The sequence below is a fragment of the Polypterus senegalus genome, chromosome 14, assembly GCF_016835505.1.
Source record: "Polypterus senegalus isolate Bchr_013 chromosome 14, ASM1683550v1, whole genome shotgun sequence".
Taxonomy (NCBI): domain Eukaryota; kingdom Metazoa; phylum Chordata; class Cladistia; order Polypteriformes; family Polypteridae; genus Polypterus; species Polypterus senegalus.
Genome location: NC_053167.1, coordinates 89,984,999 through 90,001,814, shown reverse-complemented (window position 1 = coordinate 90,001,814; position 16,816 = coordinate 89,984,999). Strand labels below are relative to the sequence as shown.

Genomic DNA, 16,816 nt, shown 5'->3' with positions numbered 1-16,816 from the left:
TACAACCTTATTCCAAAATGGATTAAATGTATTTTTTCCCTCAGAATTCTACACACAACACCCCATAATGACAACGTGAAAAAAGTTAACTTGAGGTTTTTGCAAATTTATTAAAAATAACAGAACTGAGAAATCACATGTACATAAGTATTCACAGCCTTTGCTCAATACTTTGTCAATGCACCTTTGGCAGCAATTACAGCCTCAAGTCTTTTTGAATATGATGCCACAAGCTTGGCACACCTATCCTTGGCCAGTTTCGCCCATTCCTCTTTGCAGCACCTCTCAAGCTCCATCAGGATGGATGGGAAGCGTCGGTGCACAGCCATTTTAAGATCTCTCCAGAGATGTTCAATTGGATTCAAGGACGGGCTCTGGCTGGGCCACTCAAGGACATTCACAGAGTTATCCTGAAGCCACTCCTTTGATATCTTAGCTGTGTGCTTAGGGTCGTTGTCCTGCTGAAAGATGAACCGTAGCCCTGAGGTCAAGAGTGCTCTAGAGCAGGTTTTCATCAAGGATGTCTCTGTACATTGCTGCAGTCATCTTTCCCTTTATTCTGACTATTCTACCAGTTCCTGCTGAAAAACATCCCCACAGCGTGATGCTGCCACCACCATGCTTCACTGTAGGGATGATATTAGCCTGGTGATGAGCGATGCCTGGTTTCCTCCAAACGTGATGCCTGGCATTCACACGAGAGAGTTCAATCTTTGTCTCATCAGACCAGAGAATTTTGTTTCTCATGGTCTGAGAGTCCTTCAGGTTCCTTTTGTCAAACTCCAGGCGGGCTGCCATGTGCCTTTTACTAAGGAGTGGCTTCCGTCTGGCCACTCTACCATACAGGCCTGATTGGTGGATTGCTGCAGAGATGGTTGTACTTCTGGAAGTTTCTCCTTTCACCACAGAGGACCTCTGGAGCTCTGACAGAGTGACCATCGGGTTCTTGGTCACCTCCCTGACTAAGGCCCTTCTCCCCCGATTGCTCAGTTTAGATGGCCGGCCAGCTCTAGGAAGAGTCCTGGGGCCTCATGCATAACGCCGTGCGTAGAATTCGCACTATAACAGTGAGTAAGCACAAAACCCGAAATGTGCTTACGCACAGAAAAATCCAGATGCAGGAATCTGTGCGTACTCCAAGTTCCACGTTCTTCCGCTACATAAATCCCGGTCAGCGTGAAAACTAATGCACGTGCACGCGCCTTATGTCTCGCCCCAACTCCTCCCAGAATTACGCCTCTTTGAATATGCAAATCAATATAAATCGCCCTTCAGCTCAGCCTTCTGTGAAAAGACAATGGGAAAAGCACAGGGGAAAATATAAGAATTTCAACGAATACCAAGTGAAGGCAAAGGAAAAACATACTATTTGTTTAATTAAACCGTGGTATAATCAACAAAAGGAAGTTGATCGAGTGACAGAGCGTGTTGGAGAAACTTGAAAGCTCAGATATCAAAGTCGCCATGAAAAGACGAGTCGTAACCCACCGTCTGAGTGTCATATGAAAGCTTATTAGAATACAGAGAAAAAAAGGCACACGGTGGGGAAAAAGCACGAAATGTCAACTTCAATCTCGAAATTTCCACTTTAATCATGTAGTTTATTTTGTCATTAAAGTAGAACATCATAAACGTCATCTTAAAATCGTTTAATTAACCAGTTTCTCAAATCACATCGTAATTAAAGTAGCACGTTAAATGCTTTGTTTTGTATGTGATCTTCTATGTGCTCTATGTGTGTGAATCACTACTTGCTTCTTAAACCGGCTCTCTTCCTCTGACAGGACACAGAATCCATTACATTCGTGATATTACAGCTCTCAGAATAACTAAAATACTGAGATGTATATGTGATATAATTTTCATTATGATAGGAGTTAAAGCACGTTATTAAACATGGGTTTCATGGCGCAGTGATTGTGCGCGACCTTCGATGAAATCATTTATTGCAGCAGTACTCATGGCCGGCTCTAGGCTTGTGGCGGCCCTGGGCAGAGAAAGAATCGGCGGCCCCTTCGCCGCCAATATCAATATGGTATCTTATGCACGGTGGATGGCCACAGTCGCTGCGGACACTGCATAGCCGCCTCGTGCTCATGACACAAGCGTTTAACTTTTGTTGAAATTTGCCGCTGTATTTTTAGCTGTGTCATTATTTTCCCTTTATGTTTTATATTCAATATATATTGGCGTGGCCGCCCCTGCAGTCCTTGCTTTTCTTTCTCCAAGTAACCGATCGGCACACAATCAGTTCTGTAATAGATGTTAAGCCATCTGTAAGCTTAGAGCGCCGATTCTTCAAAACATTTAAAGAACACTGAAATATCTTCGTAGTACATGTTTACTTAATTCTATCCTTCACGCCAGTCCCAGTGAAGAATATGGATTATTTAAATGAAGTTAAAGTTTTACCTGTATAATATAATAAACATATTTTGCTGCATTTCATCTTAAAAATGATATCGTCATCATATGTAAATACGCACTTTATAAAGTGGCGCAGGTTGTGCAATATTATAACTGTAGTGCAAGTTTACAGTGATTCTACTTATACAGGAAAGTACAAACATTTCTACAAGGAGCAATTGATTGAGTGCGTTTAAAGTTTTTGGGATGAAACTGTTTCTGAACCGAGAGGTCCGTACAGGAAAGGCTTTGAAACATTTTGCCGTGGCTGAGGTAGCATGTGCTTAAAGCTTTATCCTGATAATTCTCTTTCCGATCAGCTGCTGCTGTGATTCACACTCAGATACAGTTATATAAATACTCCGAGTGGTGCAGTGAGAGCAATATGGAAAAAGATGATCAACTGTGGCAACTCCTAACGGGAGCAGCTGAAAGAAGAAGAAGAAGAAGGTGCAGTGAGCGTAACAACGCTAAAGCAGTTATGGTATTTGGAATACTATGGCTATTCCCTGGACCATTATATTGTTACAAGTTAATTACAATCAGATGCATTACAGTAATAAACAATATGCGATTAATTTCAGTGCATTTAGAAAGCCGCATCAGGAATGGAAAGGATAACCACAAAGGAAGAGTAGCACTGCTTTGACGCTGGGTGCCGCCAGTTTGCAAAACCGAGCGGATAACTTGCGTACGACAAGGTATGAGGTACTGTGGAAAAGTGCGTGGCTTTACGCCAAGTATAGGTTTTATACATCACAATTTGAACATGGAAAAGTTCTTATGCAACCTTTTTTTGCGTACGCACTGTTTATACATGAGGCCCCTGGTGGTTTCGAACTTCTTTCACTTACGGATGATGGAGGCCACTGTGCTCGCTGGGACCTTCAAAGCAGCAGAAATTTTTCTGTAACCTTCCCCAGATTTGTGCTTCAAGACAATCCTGTCTCTGAGGTCTACAGACAATTCCTTTGACTTCATGCTAGGTCTCTGCTCTGACATGAACTGTCAACTGTGGGAAATTATATAGACAGGTGTGTGCCTTTCCAAATCATGTCCAATCAACTGAATTTACCACAGGTGGACTCCAATTAAGCTGCAGAAACATCTTAATGATGATCAGAGGAAACAGGATGCACCTGAGCTCAATTTTGAGCTTCATGGTAAAGGCTGTGAATACTTATGTACATGTGATTTCTCAATTTTTTTTATTTTTAATAAATTTGCAAAAATCTCAAGTAAACTTTTTCACGTTGTCATTATGGGGTGTTGTGTGTAGAATTCTGAGGAAAAAATGAATTTAATCAATTCTGGAATAAGGCTGTAACATAACAAAATGTGGAAACAGTGATGCGCTTTGAATACTTTCTGGATGCACTATATAATCAAATACTGTACTAACAAAAAATAATACTTTTAACAATGGTCCTGACTTTACAAAGTATTTTTTTTTTTTGTTTTTTGCTTTTTTTTTGTTTTTGTAAACACTGCCAATAAAAGTTGAGTGAGCTACACTATCTTAAAGATATTAAATTGCCAAAGGAAGCATTCATCACTCAAAATATTTTTAGCAAAAGAATTCTTAGTTAATCATCTGGGAGCAAGAAAATCTGCTCAGACATGAGGCGAACATGAAGGGAATGCACTAAACAGTCCACAGTTGTAAACATAAGCTGGTATTCATCGGTGCCTGAATTTACAAGACAAATATACAGTATTTAAGCACACAGTGAGGTAGTTTTAAAAAGTAATCTGAATTTATAAAAATGCAACTGAAGTGAGGCCCCACTTCCCACTGTACAGAATGTACAATAGACTAGCTGGTTAGTGCAGCAGGACAAAACAGGCCAAGGAATAAAACAGAAGTCCAAGAACGGGGTCCATATAGAATAGAACTTTGGGACACATGCAGTAATGTCTGAATTTAGAAACATAACTCAGCTTAGAAAACAAGTGTAAAATACAACATAAAATGTCAACAACTACTATAGAAATATCAATGAATGCACTAGCTGTGAACTTTAAAATCATTTTTACCCCATTTTGGTAAATTAGAGTAAGTCACCCTCACACAGATTGATGGATTGAACTAATAAATGCATCACACAAAAAGCAGTGAGTGATGCTTTAATGCTCATTTGAATAACAGTGGCGATCTGTAGAATTTAAATAGCAGTATTAAGGCTTTGGCAGAGGAGAAAATTAAAGAGTAGAACGATTAAAGTGTACAAGGTATATTTGTGTAAACAAAAGAATCATCAGAGAAAACAAAGGAAATCCCTCCATCCACTTTTCAACCTGCTTATCTAGTTTGGGGTCACAAAGCACATTCTGGAGTGATTTAGCCTTACTGAAAATAGCCATCAACACACAGTATCAGAGAACGTACCTCTACTAGCATGATACAAACGACACATGGCTTTTGATGAGAGATGTGAAAAGCAGTGCTTGGTATATGAGAGAGAGAGAAATTGTTTAGAAGATGCAAAGAAACATTGTGCTTTCAAAAGTACACCACCAAATACTAAATGAAAATGCACTTCAAAGGAGAAGAGGAGAAAAGCAGCACAATGTTGTATACTGCAAAAAACACTTTAGCTGATTCTACTGAATCAAAGCTTGGCAAATTTATTTCAATTATTTAGGCTGTATGTCTTCTGTTATTCTAACTTTAATATACCTGGTTTCTCTGAAAACGAACAAATTTAGAATAAAACAATGTTTGGCTATTATCTCACCGAAACTGCCTTGTTTACTGACATTATCTCCCCAGAGTGTGTTACTGTATATGTCTTGTGGCAAGTGTTAATATAGCGAGCTGGGCTCATTTGGATGATCTCTTTTAAAAGTAGTGATTTGAGAGCCTAAGGATATAAGTAGCCTGAAAACCATGAGGACTGATCGAGATCATTTATGTTAGGTAGAATGCCTAGAGGGGGCTGGGTGGTCTCGTGGCCTGGAACCCCTGCAGATTTTGGTTTTTTTTTTCTCTCCTTTCATCTGGAGTTTTTTTTTTTGTTTGTTTTGTTTTTTCTGTCCTCCCTGACAATCGGACCTTACTTTTATTCTATGTTAATTAGTATTCCCTAATTTTATTTTTTATACGTTGTCTTTTTTCTCTTTCTACAATATTGTAAAGCACTTTGAGCTACATCATTTGTATGAAAATGTGCTATATAAATAAATATTGTTATTGTTGTTTGTTTAGGTGTGTGCTGTACTCATTCAGGAGATTCAGGAATTAAGTCTCTCAAAGGTAGCAATCCAGGAGCAGGTTGACATATCTGTGAATCTTAGCTAGAACAGAGCTCTTGCAGTGGCTCAAGACATTTGCTAAGGTACTCTGAGACTCAGTCATTGCAGTGGAGGAAACTGAGGTAGCCTCCATCAGCAGCTGTTAAGGTACTGCAAAGAGAATGCTAACTTCGTATGGAGAATGCAGTCATCCCACTGTAAGGACATGAACTACAGGTACAAGTTAATCTTAAAGAGGAATGTGTGGGGAATAAATGTAAACCAAAGATAATCAGTTTAGACATTTCCAGGATTAATTTGTCCAAAATTGAAAAAATCCTTTGGAGGCTAAAGTGCCCTTTGTGAACTATTTTTCATGGTTAAACAAAGGGACATTTGGTATGTTACAGTTCTGTCCCAGAAAGAATTAGTAAGGTGCAAAGTGAAGACAAAACCCTATAGAAAAGTACTGGGGTAAAAACTGATAATTTGCAGAACTAGGGTAAAGATATGAAATCTTTGCTGGGGAACACTGATATGTGTTTATTTAATATTTTAACCTACTTGATAACATGCATTTTATTTAATGTCTCTCTCTCTCCTGTGTAATATCATTACAACAATGACTTTCAAGATTTTCTTGAGTTATAAATGTGTTTATATAGTCTTAGTACTTAATAAAGAAGCCAAGGAATGATGACCAATTACAATAAAATGTATAAAAATACAAAAAACACAAATCCTTTTGAAACTTAAAAGCAGCATTCATAGTATTCAATCCTACCTCTTTGTGCATCTCTAAATTTAAATCAACCAGGCCTTCCCCCAAAATCCGTTTGATCTCTGGAAGATCTGCCACAGGCACATACTGCTCCACAAGTTTCCAAAGTGAATGGGTTGGTTCATAGTTCTCCAGGAATTCACCATCTTCATCCTCGGGTATTAGAGCCATAAAGGTGACCTACTGTCTTTTCATACCCATGGAGAAACAAAAAATAACAAAACAAAGAATGAGCACTTTAAGATAATAAAATCCAATGTCTAATTAGCTTTAGTGAAAGCTGGGTAATTACCCAATAAAAACATAAATTAACTGCAAAGCATATTTACATACCCATTCACATTCAGTCACATGTTAACAGTCTTGGGGGTTTGGGAAATTAACCCACTCACACAGGGGAGAATATATGCAGTCTTCTCATTGACACTGGCTGGACTAGGCTAGCATTCAAACCCAAGACCTAAATACTGTACCTCAGTGTCATCTAGCATACAGTACTATTAAAAAGTATTTTTTATCATCATTTCAAAACTAATATTATTAAAAAGAGGTACCTAGGTTAAGCCTCTAACATATATTCAATTAATTATTTGGCAAGAAGGAAAAGAGCAAGTTTCTTTAACATTATTTTCATTAGGTGGAAATGGCTTGCCATTGAGTGAAATTTGCATATTGAGAAGTGAAATCCACCCACAGTTGTAATAGCATTTGTGAAGCTTTTTGCAAAGCATTCTCATAAATGAACATTTGAAATTAATAATATCAATACAAAGTAGAGGAGACAAGAGCAGGCAGGTTTATCCCAGGACTTAAGGCCATGTTCTGCTCTGACAGACTCCGATAATTAAACCTGTTTAGCCTCAAGCACAGGTGAATGAGTTGGGACCTAATCCAGGTATTTAAAATCCTCAGGCATTTATTGATAAAGTAAAATCAGAAACATTCTTTTGGCTTAAGGGTGAGTCACCTAATCAAGGACACCACTGGAAATTAAGGTGAAGTGCATTTAAAACTGAAGCCGGGAAGCACTTCTTTACTCAAAGAGTTGTAGGAGTCCGGAACAAACTACCAAGACCTGTACTTGAAGCATAAACCGTGGAAACCTTTAAGACGAATCTGAATGAGATATAGGAACAGCTTAGCTATTAGCTAAACAAAAGGGCTTGTTGGACTGAAAGGTCTCTTCTAGTTTCTCACATTTACGTTCTTATGTTCCAAAAGTAAACAGGCAACGGACTCTCTCCATATATTTTCACCACTTGAAACAGCAGTAAATGTTTTACTAATTATCATAATCTTGCCACATGCTCTGCTGGAATAAGCAGGTTTGGAAAATTAGTAAAAGAATTATGCAAAAATGCATGTACTGTAGCTTGTTTTTAATCTGTTTAGGCTTAAAATGTAATAATGTGATGTTAACTGTTAAAAGCAGTTATCTTTAAATCACAGCCTGTAATAAATATTTGCACATTAAAACTGAACACATACACGGTGAGGTTTTTATTGATTTGATTAATTTTCTAATATACTGTATTATTTAATTCCTTTATGTTTAACTGTTAATGTCTCTACATTAAAGAGACATTAATGATGTAAATAGAAAAGTGTGCTAACTTATTGTTGAAACGTTTATACCAGATAGATAGGCAGATATATAGATAGATAAGTAATTTATTTCCTTTAGTAAGTCAACCTTCCTTTTTACTTTTAAATTCCAGTGGTCTTTAAAAAACTTTAACGCAACAACTATTCTCTTGCATTTAACCGATGGCTCATTTCATCACGCAACTCACTCATAACTTCTGTAATTTTATCACACGGACTTATGTTGTAAAACCAGCGATTAAGAAAGTTTCTACTTGGTAGGTTCATAACACACTTACCAACATCCACGCCACGCTAATAATCGCTAGTGTTTCCTGAAATATTCCGTATCCAAGCAGCCACTTCAAACATTCTCGTTTCCAAGAACAAAGTATCGCGAGGTTTGTCGTGGTACACTCTATCAACACATGGTAAAATTAAAGCCTGAAAAAAGCTACTACCAAAGGTGCGCACTTAGATTGGAATGCAGCCAGACTACAAAAAAAAAAAAAATAAATAAATTAAACCAGGAGAGAGTGTCTTGTGGGGAATCACGCATGCATTAAGGATCACATTTCTGTAAAGTGATTTTTAAAAAATTGCTACATTCCATTGACTTTCACTCGTTAAAGTACGAGATCCACGCCTTTGTGGATTGCTGTAGGAGAAAAAAAATCTAAAAACGAAAAAAAATTAATACTACTCTGAAAACAGCATGCACTAAACATCAAAGGCTAAGTGCAAGATGATCTGCGAACAAAAGGCATTGGGAGTCCAGGGTTGCTTTCCGGCTCAGTGTGTATAAAAGACCCCAGGCGTCTATGGATGTAATCAGATGGGCAAGTTCGACAGATCTTCTCATTAACTCAGTGACCAAAACCGTATGAAGCAAAACACACAAAACACATGACAATCTGTACAGTTCCCCTCCACACTCCACATATGCGAATCTGTCTAATAAGTATTCCCTTAAGAAATGTAGTTATCTCGTCTCGATTTATTACTTTAGTTAATCATTACATGTTCTTAAATGTCACGTCTGTGGTGGAATCCAGCACGGTGGCTGATGGTGCACTTCTTATCCTTTAGTATCTTTACCTCGCCTTCTTTGTGCTCTTGCGTGTTGCTGCAAATCGAAGAATTCCCACATTGAAAGCGATGCAACCAAATATATCCTTATTTGTGTGTTATCAAGGTCAAATCTTTGGGTACTTTTCTAGCCTACCTCAACTAAAAATACTAACCTTAAAGTTAGTGGGGATGGAGCATAGTTACCTATAGGTCCCTAATGTTAATGTCCTCTTTGGGTGACTAATCTTAAACTACCTATTAGGTACCTAATCGTGAATTTTCCGTTTTACGTCACGATAATTGAAAAGTACCAATCTTTAATATCGGTTTGCAATCGCATTAATAATATGCCACGATTTGCAATCGCATTAATAATATGCCACGAACTGCAATCTCGTCGCAGACAGGAGTTAAACGAATAGCATTTTAAAACGTAAACGCACATGAAAATAAAGTTTAATTGGTGAAGAAAAGTCAGAACGATCTGTAGGTAAGGTGTTGGCTTATTACCCATCTCGGCGCACTCCATAAACTTTTACACTCCTACTGGAAGTCGAAGCTGCGTGTGGTGCAGCTGCATGGGAACTGTTGGCACCGTTCTGAATTTGGACTACAGACTGCAGTTCCCCGCAGGGGTCTGGATGGAGCCAATCACGTGTAGATTAGAAGATCAGACAGACAGAAGCTCGACTCCGGCTTTCGGATTAAGAACAGCTAGTGACTCGAGCAAAAAGTTGCGTTTCTGCATGAGCGGAGTCTTCGAAGCAGCCAAACGGACATCACCTTCGTCAGGAGTAGAACAGCAGGAAGCGAAGGACTGCCCCCATCGTCAATCTCCGCTATACCATTGTCCCTCTTGCGTTTCCGAAATACAAGTGAAACTGGAAAGTGCAGAGTGGGGGCACTGAACCCTTCCAAAGAAATCCTCACGCCTGCATTTGATGTGCTATTGTCTCCACTTGAAATGTTCTATTTTTCGAAAACCTAGTCTCCGGGAAAAGTTACTTTGAAACGCACAAGGAATATTTTTTAAACTCAAAAAGAGATACGCACCTGGCGCTATAAGATTAAGAGATGGTCAAGGGAAAGGCGATAGCTTTTTATTACTTGTTGCTACTCGAACTCAGTGCGCCACGCGGACTGGCTTTCTCCGTGGCAGGACAAGTGAGCACCTGCGATGCCAACGGCAGTGTATACTACGTGGGTGAGTGGTACTTTCTGGATTCGGACCCCTGCACCCAGTGCGAATGCACCACCGAGGGAGCGGCCTGCGGCAAAACGGAGTGTACCGCGTTGCCCGCCGCGTGTATTCACGTGAGCCACTACCCGAAAGACTGCTGCCCGCGGTGCGAGAAGATCGGATGTGAACACCGAGGCGAGGTCTACGAGCTCGGGCAACAATTCCAGGTGAATGCGCATGCTCTCCACAGCTGTCTAAAAGGCTACAGATTCCAGCGAGCCGGACAGCTGCTAGATACAGTATCTTTATTTATTAATTCAAAAGATCAATCAGATTATAAAAGCACCCTGACGTGGTCGAAAATGATACAGCTTAAAACGGAATAATTATAATAATTCTGCAGTTCTTAGATGTGTTTTTATGAAAGTGAACTTATTGTGTAGGGAGTGTTTTTTGTTCAGGCTAAAGTGCATATTTTAGTTGGCTGAAATGTTTCTGAAAAAAGAAAAAAACATGCAAGGGTTTAACAATTTTTATTGTTGCTGTAATAGCTCAGTAAAAAAGCCCTCCTGCATATGCCGTTATCCATTCCTAACGTCTTGATTTTTGCCAGTTATTCTGTTGAACATTTTGAGACATGTACTCCAGAGTCGAAGAAACTTGGTAACAAAAGTATATACAGTACACCGTATTTTCTGCGGTATGTGTTTTAAAAGTTTGTGGTTAAGAGAGGTGTCAGGTAGCGCCATCTTCTTGCAGTAAAGTGAATGTGCAACTTCTGAAGAGTTCCTCAAGATAATCAAACTTTAGATAATAATAATAAAGAAAAAAAAAACAATGTTGTCTTTTGGAATTTCACTCACGATTCTGACCTAATGACCGAGAAAAGCTTCGTATTGTCCAAAGTGCCCCACGAAGTCAATATATAGCGTATTTCAGTCGTCATTGCCATCCAAATTAGGGTGAACAGACGTACCGGTATTGTCCCGATTTCAAGCTATGCGTCCCAACAAATACTTTAAACCCTATCCATATGTCCCGGTTATAACAAGGACCAGTCAAACCCGCCTTTGATTTGGCATAGGTGGTACTTAGCCCGTAAAACTGTAAGGGGAACCCCACAACAGGAGCCTTCAAAACTTTAAGGGTAAGATCCCTGCACACCCTAACACTAATCAATTTTTACAAGTACAGAATTACCATACATATACAGTATATATATATGTATATATATATATATATATATATACACACACACACACAGTATATATATATATATATATATTCTGCTGTGTATATGTATATATATTCTGCTCAAAAAAATTCAAGGTGGAGGCCACTGACATTTTTCCCTCCTCATCTTTTCTGGCCGTTTTTTTCATTAGTTTTGCATTTAGCTACGGTCAGTATTACTGCTGGTAGCATTAGGCGATACCTGGACCCACCAGAGGATGCACAGGTAGTCCATCTTCCCCAGGATGGCACATCAATACGTGCCATTGCCAGAAGGTTTGCTGTGTCTCGCAGCACAGTCTCAAGGGTATGGAGGAGATTTCAGGAGGCAAGCAGTTACTCTAGGAGAGCTGGACAGGGCCGTAGAAGGTCTTTAACCCATCAGCAGGACTGGTATCTGCACTTTTGGGGAAGGAGGAACGGGATGACCACTGCCAGAGCCCTACAAAATGACCTCCAACTGGCCATTGCTGTGAATGTCTCTTACCAAACAATAGGAAACAGACTTCATGAGGGTGGCCTGAGGGCCCGATGTCCTCTAGTGGGCCCTGTGCTCACTGCCTGACAACATGGAGCTCGATTGGCATTTGCCATAGAATACCAGAATTGGCAGGTCCACCATTGGCACCCTGAACTTTTCACAGATGAGAGCAGGTTCACCCTGAGCACATGTGACAGACGTGAAAGGGTCTGGAAAAGCTGTGCAGAACGTTATGCTGCCTGTAACATCATTCATCGTGACTGGTTTGGTGGTGGGTCAATGATGGTCTGTGGAGACATATCCATGGAGGGACACACAGATCTCTACAGGCTAGACAATGGAACCTTGACTGCCATTAGGTATTGGGATGAAATCCTTGGACCTATTGTGAGATCCTATGCTGGTGCAGTGGGTCCTGGGTTCCTCATGGTGCACGACAATGCCCAGCCTCATGTGGCGAGAGTATGCAGGCAGTTCCTGGAGGATGAAGGAATTGATTCCATTGACTGGCCTCCACACTTGCCTGACCTAAATTCAATAGAACACCTCTGGGGCGTCATGTTTCATTACATCCGACTCCGCCAGGTTGCACCTCAGACTGTGCAGGAGCTCAGTGATGCCCTGGTCCAGACCTGGGAGGAGATCCCCCAGGATACCATCCGTTGTCTCCATCGCATGCAAGCATGTGGGGACCATACAAACTGCTGAGTACGATATTGAGTTGCTGCAATGAAATTTCAGCAAAATGGACTAGCCTGCCGCATCATTTTTTCACTTTGATTTTCAGGGTGTCTTTGAATTCAGCCGACTGTAGGCTGATAATTTTCATTTTCATCAAACGATGTGGCATCCTTTCGTTCCTAACACATTACCCAGTCCATATCAGTATAGATATCCAGCACTGTTTTCAAAGTTTTCCTTTAATTATTTTGAGCAGTATATTTCCATCCATTATCCAACTCGCTATATCCTAACTACAGGGTCACGGGGGTCTGCTGGAGCCAATCCCAGCCAACACAGGGCGCAAGCCCACTGCAGGGCGCGCGCACACACACACACACACACACCACACACCAAGCACACGCTAGGGACAATTTAAAATCACCAATGCACCGAACCTGCATGTCTGGACTGTGGGAGGAAACCGGAGCACCCGGAGGAAACCCACGCAGACACAGGGAGAACATGCAAACTCCACGCAGAGTTGGACAGATGGAAGGAACTGAGGACACCTGTATGAAGTGCTGGGCTGCCAGCCAGGTTGCCCCTTTTAATTTGTGGCAAATAATAAACAAAACAGGTGCTCGACGGCACAAAACAGAACATAAATTGCCTTTCTAGCTTTTAGAAAGTATAGCTGTTACGAGCATGAAGGGAGCCACATCTTCCAGGTGGTCATGGTACAAATGAGAATCTGATATTTGGGGGCATTGGGTTGTTATAGCTGTCCAGCCCAAAGGGGTGGGTTTACGTGACCTCAAGGGGCATTTTCTCACTGCTGAGGAAGAGAAACAACACAAAAATGCCAAGTGGTAGCACCCCCTCTTGCCCGGTGTAATATTGCATACATTAGATGAGCCCGGAATACGTTTCTCAGACTCACGTGCGTGATAATATACATATACTGTATATACAGTATTGCGTGTGTGTATATAATATATATAATATACAGTATATATATATATACTAGTAACGGCACACTGCACAGTAATGCACTTGACTTAAGCATTCATAGTTTTCATACTCTTTCTCTGTACGTTTATAATTTGTTTCCTCAGAGGATGATGCGCTTGCTGCTTCCTGAGTAGCTCTTCTTTTCTCCACCCTAGCGGCTCGCTTCTTCTCTTCTTTCAACGGCATCTTTTTTGTGTTAAAACTGATTAAGTCAGTGTTTGTGTTGCAAATGCTTAGTATATGTTCCTTAACTTTTCACTTAAGCTGAACTCAATCTGCCTCAAGGATGATTTAAGATAGGAAAAGGTAGGGGAAGTAACGGGAAAGGTGGTAGGGAATGAGAACAACGCCTGTATGCATGCGCCGCACAGCCACCCTGTTGGCTGGTGCCGAGAGTTGATTCTACAATAAAATAAAATAAAAAAAAAAGAGGAATAACCTTGGAGGTCAGTCATCACCCCGAAAGCGGATAGTAGACGTCACATAGTATATGTGTACCAAATTTCAGGTCAATAGTTCAAACGGTTTGCGAGCTACAGGTGATTTAAAATCCTGGACAGACAAATGGACACCCATGGTAGCGTATTATATAAGAAGATCTATATAGAATACTATTGCTCTTTGCTCATCAGAGTACGGAGTGATTACTTCAGGGTCACATGGTGAAGCAACGGTGGTATGTAAACTGACAACTTTGTGGCCCACAGTCCAGCGTTTTAACTATTCTACATTAAGTGATCTGCTGTTAGTCAAATGCAAGGCTGTCTGGCTGGCTGCTGAATCTTGGTGCTGCTGGAGTGTTATCAAGCAAAGTTTTTGCTGATAAAGTGAAGTAAAATTGGTATCAAAAAACACATCATGAACAGGAAAAGAGAAGTTCATTTTGGATGACTGACAATTTAAACATTGTATTTTTCTAAGCCAGTGGTTTCTGGACTTATTCCTGGGAACCCCCTGGGGTTGCAGGTTTTTGTTCTAACAAACTTAATTGGACTCCTAGCCTAATTAAGTGAGCTGTTATTTCCTTTCTGTGTTTTAGGGTTAAAGAAGAACTTACAAAATAATTGTGTTAATACATTTTAATAAAAATTAAGCAGTTATATGTGGATAATGTACTTTTGTTTTTACTTTTTATTAATGCTCAATCCTGCCTTGAGCCCTATGTTGGCTGGGATTGACTCCAGCAGACCCCTGTGACCCTGTAGTTAGGATGTAGGGGGTTGGATAATGGATGGTTGGATGGATTAATGATCATCGTGATTTCCATTCTTCCTTTCCATTATTGATTAATTAGTGGGTCTGATGCTGAAGCAGTTGCATCTTTTCATCATTTAGTGTTGTTCTTCACGGGTGTCTGCTTTGCTTGTTTTTAATTGTCACTATTAGGATACTATCAAGGGAGCAGACTACACAGAATTAAGGGAAAAATAATTAAAAGAACAACAAAAAGGATTAAACATTTTAAGCTATAATAAAAAAATGAATATTTCTACGTCTTCTAATTTAAAAATCATACTGTTGTGCTTTAATAAATGCCAAATAAGACCAGCTAAATAAATGAGATCAATTATCAATTATTATCACTTATTGTGAATATAGTTGGAACAAAAACGTGCCGCCACAGGGGGGTCCCAGTACCGAGTTTGGGAACCACTATTCTAAAGTTCTAAGCTAACATATTCAAGGCAAGGCAGCGGTGCAGTGTTACCACCCCTGCCTCTCAAACTAATGTTCTGATTTTATCCAGTCATTGTCCCAATGGAGTTTACCTGTCTCTCTGGATTTTACATCAGGTACTCTGGTTTTCCTCCCACAGCCCAAAGATACAGTATATGTATTATGTTGATTGCCAGTTTTTAATTATGTCTTGTGTTTATGTGTGTATGTGTGCGTGTGTGTCAGTAGTTTTTGCAATAAGCTGGTACTCGATACCAGACTAATTCCTACCTTAAACCCAAATGATACCAGGATATTCTGTTGTCACTTCAGGTCAGGCATATCTCTTCCAAGCTTCAGCTCCATCATGCCCATTGTGTTGGGAGCCACAAATGTGTTGGGAGCCATAAACCAACTAAAGAGGAGCTATATTCAGTTTTTGTGTTGTGACTTCTAAATATGTTTTGAGAGTATTTTTTATTTAATAGCTTCATTAGCTATAATGCCATTCAAATAAATCTCAATTAATTATTTTGTAGAGAAAGAAAAGTAAAAGGTTGAACTTTGGCTAGAAACATCTCTGTTAACAAAGAGAAAATGATTGATCTCAAAACTGCAGAGTGCCCTGCGTTGATCTAATTTTTCTTTTGTGTCTGGCAAAAAAGAGACTAAGGGATTAGATAAACTGATTTGCTCTGGTGATCTGCCCAGTTTCCGCAAACAGACACTGCTTACTCCCTGACTGAATCTGTGGTACAAGAATAATTGTGAGACGTTTAATATTCACCATGTGCATCCTGCTCTTTGTCTACACGTACAATATGTTGGCATCTGTAATATTAAAGCAACAGTACAAATCTGTTGCATTTCCTCAAACGAGTGGACTGCTGCACAACACAAGATGTACTGGGTTGTCATGGAAATTTCTGCAGTGACGACTGTATCCAGAGGATCCACCACTGTTAAGTGGTCTTGATGTATCTTATAAAACCAATAGTTATAACAATATCTTAAAGTGTTATTAGTACCAAACTAGCTTCATTGATCTGAGTGCAAAAATCATAATTTTTTTTTAACCTTCTTTGACCCAAATGTTTCCAGCATTCCCACATGAGTTGTGTAGAATCTGCTACTGCCATTGTTAGAGACCATTGTCAAGGAAGATAGACTACAGGTGGTTGGAAAGCATTTCTGTAGAAAGGTCTAAATGATGGCATGTAATGTTGCACAATGATCTCTTTGTTCCGTGTAAAGAGTTAAAATATCATACAGTAGAAGTGAAAGGGCATAGTATAAAGTGACAGAAACAGATGAGGTTTTTTCAATTCTTACACATTTGGAAAGGATCTAGTCTTTCTTTTTGTTGACAAGCCGAATACTTCACAGTTCACTAGCACTTATAGGTGGGCTGTTGAGGTTGAATTGGCCACTACTGGAGTAAATTGTCATTTACAAATGTACTTTGAAAAAGTTCAGTACAAGTGGTTTTATAAGCTGCCCTGGGACATGCAGAAGC

The 16,816-nt window shown here is 39.8% G+C and overlaps 2 protein-coding genes across 5 annotated transcripts in view; one reads left to right on the top strand and one right to left on the bottom strand.

Annotated features, from left to right (window-relative positions):
• Positions 1 to 9,667, bottom strand: part of ccdc24 (coiled-coil domain containing 24) — an 89,547-nt gene extending 79,880 nt beyond the window's left edge. The window contains exons 1-2 of one of the 4 annotated variants that reach the window (XM_039735615.1): positions 9,587 to 9,667; positions 6,425 to 6,608 (exon numbers count right to left, since the gene is read on the bottom strand). In XM_039735615.1, coding sequence (XP_039591549.1) covers positions 6,425 to 6,592 — 168 coding nt within the window. In that variant the 5' untranslated portion in view covers positions 6,593 to 6,608; positions 9,587 to 9,667. Of the gene's footprint in view, positions 1 to 6,424; positions 6,609 to 8,304; positions 8,507 to 9,586 lie in introns of those variants that run through there. The other 3 variants (XM_039735617.1, XM_039735616.1, XM_039735614.1) reach the window with 3 other exon arrangements.
• Positions 9,668 to 9,735: 68 nt separating this feature from the next.
• The window catches only part of zgc:113531 (uncharacterized protein LOC541359 homolog), a 55,791-nt gene continuing 48,710 nt past the window's right edge, over positions 9,736 to 16,816 (top strand). Inside the window, exon 1 of the mRNA XM_039735618.1 lies at positions 9,736 to 10,483. Within this exon, the coding sequence (XP_039591552.1) occupies positions 10,151 to 10,483 (333 nt within the window). The 5' untranslated portion in view covers positions 9,736 to 10,150. The remainder of the gene's footprint in view (positions 10,484 to 16,816) is intronic.